Source organism: Lithobates pipiens, unplaced genomic scaffold, assembly GCF_037356315.1.
Source record: "Lithobates pipiens isolate NorthernLeopardFrog02 unplaced genomic scaffold, aLitPip1_a1.2 Scaffold_8, whole genome shotgun sequence".
Taxonomy (NCBI): Eukaryota; Metazoa; Chordata; class Amphibia; order Anura; family Ranidae; genus Lithobates; species Lithobates pipiens.
The window spans coordinates 209,913,909-209,915,610 of NW_027507903.1; the positions used below are offsets into that span (position 1 = coordinate 209,913,909).

At 39.4% G+C, this 1,702-nt stretch overlaps 1 protein-coding gene across 1 annotated transcript in view; it reads right to left on the bottom strand.

The window, feature by feature from the left end:
• TES (testin LIM domain protein) overlaps nucleotides 1-856 on the bottom strand; it is a 49,250-nt gene extending 48,394 nt beyond the window's left edge. The window contains exon 1 of the mRNA XM_077469982.1: nucleotides 551-856. Within this exon, the coding sequence (XP_077326108.1) occupies nucleotides 551-577 (27 nt within the window). The 5' untranslated portion in view covers nucleotides 578-856. The remainder of the gene's footprint in view (nucleotides 1-550) is intronic.
• Nucleotides 857-1,702: the final 846 nt, after the last annotated feature.

Genomic DNA, 1,702 nt, shown 5'->3' on the forward strand with positions numbered 1-1,702 from the left:
AGAAAGAAAGAAAGAAAGAGAGAAAAAAGAAAGAAAGAAAGAAAGAGAGAAAAAAGAAAGAAAGAAAGAAAGAGAGAAAAAAGAAAGAAAGAAAGAGAGAAAAAAGAAAGAAAGAAAGAGAGAAAAAAGAAAGAAAGAAAGAAAGAGAGAGAAAAAGAAAGAGAGAGAGAAAAAGAAAAAGAAAGAGAGAGAAAAAGAAAGAGAAAAAGAAAGAGAGAAAAAGAAAGAGAGAGAGAAAAAAAAGAAAGAAAGAAAGTTTTATACTCAAGTCTCATAAAAGTGATAAACTTGTGTTTAAATTGTATTTTTACATTTCTAAAAAAAATAAAAATACACACACACACAAAACAGAGCCAGGTGTCCTGACACACATCTCTGTTCTGGTCTGTTACCAGTGACAGGAATATTATGATACAAGAGTTAGAATTAATAGTAAATAATCCCAGAAGCAGGAAATGCTCCCCCCCAGTGCCATGTCCCATCCATATGAAGGGTGAAGCATGCAGTGTGAGGTCATAGTGACAGAACACATAGCAGGACATCAGCTCACCTTTTTCACTTTATTGTCCAGATCCATGTTGTGTGGGTTCCGGTCGCCCCGCCCGAGTGATGAGGTCTCTATTGGCCGGCCGCTCTATCCGCAACTATCAGCTCTAACACACTTCTGCTTCTCTCAACTTAAACGTCCTGCGGCTCAACCGTGATAGCGAACAAAAGAAAGCTGTCGGCCAATCAGAACCCGCACCTCGCTGATCTGTAGCCAATGGAGTGCGCGATGAAGGTCCCGCCCATGTGACTAGTCTGCAGTGTAAGGTGTGCTGAGTGTGACTATAGGTGAAGGCTGAGTGAGGCAGAGTCTCCTCCCTCCTCCCTTCTCCATAGACTTGTACTGTGCACTACATACAGCTGGGGTGGGGTGTGCCCTGTTAGTCAGTTGTAAACAATGCTCTGTCTTTTCATAGGCAGAGAGATGGGAATAGCTCATTCCTGAGTGGTGGGGGACACTGCCACAGGCTGGAGGAGGACTACAAGTCCCAGCATACTCTTTACCACAGGCTGAGCAATGCAGTGTATGTGTCACCACCCAAGATACCACTTATCTGTGACAACACCCCGCTTGTAGGAAATGGTGACTTTGTTTCCTGTTCTGCAGAACTATTTACATGATAGGAGGAGGTCACTGAAAGAGGAATGCGATTACAAGAGATGTGTGCTTATCTGGCATAAATCAGATGTATACATGTGTAACCACTTCAGCCCCGGAAGGATTTACCCCCTTAATGGCCGGGATATTTTGTGCGATATGGCACTGCGTTGCTTTAAATGACAAGTTGCGCGGTCGTGCGAAGCTGTACACAAAGAAAATTTGTCTTTTTTCCTCACAAATAGAGCTTTCTTTTGGTGGTGATTGATCACCTCCGCGGTTTTCATTTTTTGCGCTATAAACAAAAAAAGACCAACAAATTTGAAAAAAAAAATATATATATATATATATATATATTTTTTTTTTTTTTTGCTTTCTGTTATAATACATATCCAAAAAAATATAAAAAAAAAAAACACATTTATCAGTTTAGGCCAATATTTATTCTGCTACTCATTTTTGGTAAAAAAAAAAAAAATCACAATAAGCGTATATTAATTGGTTTGCGGAAAAGTTATAGCATCTACAAAATAGGGGATAGATTTACAGACTTTTCAT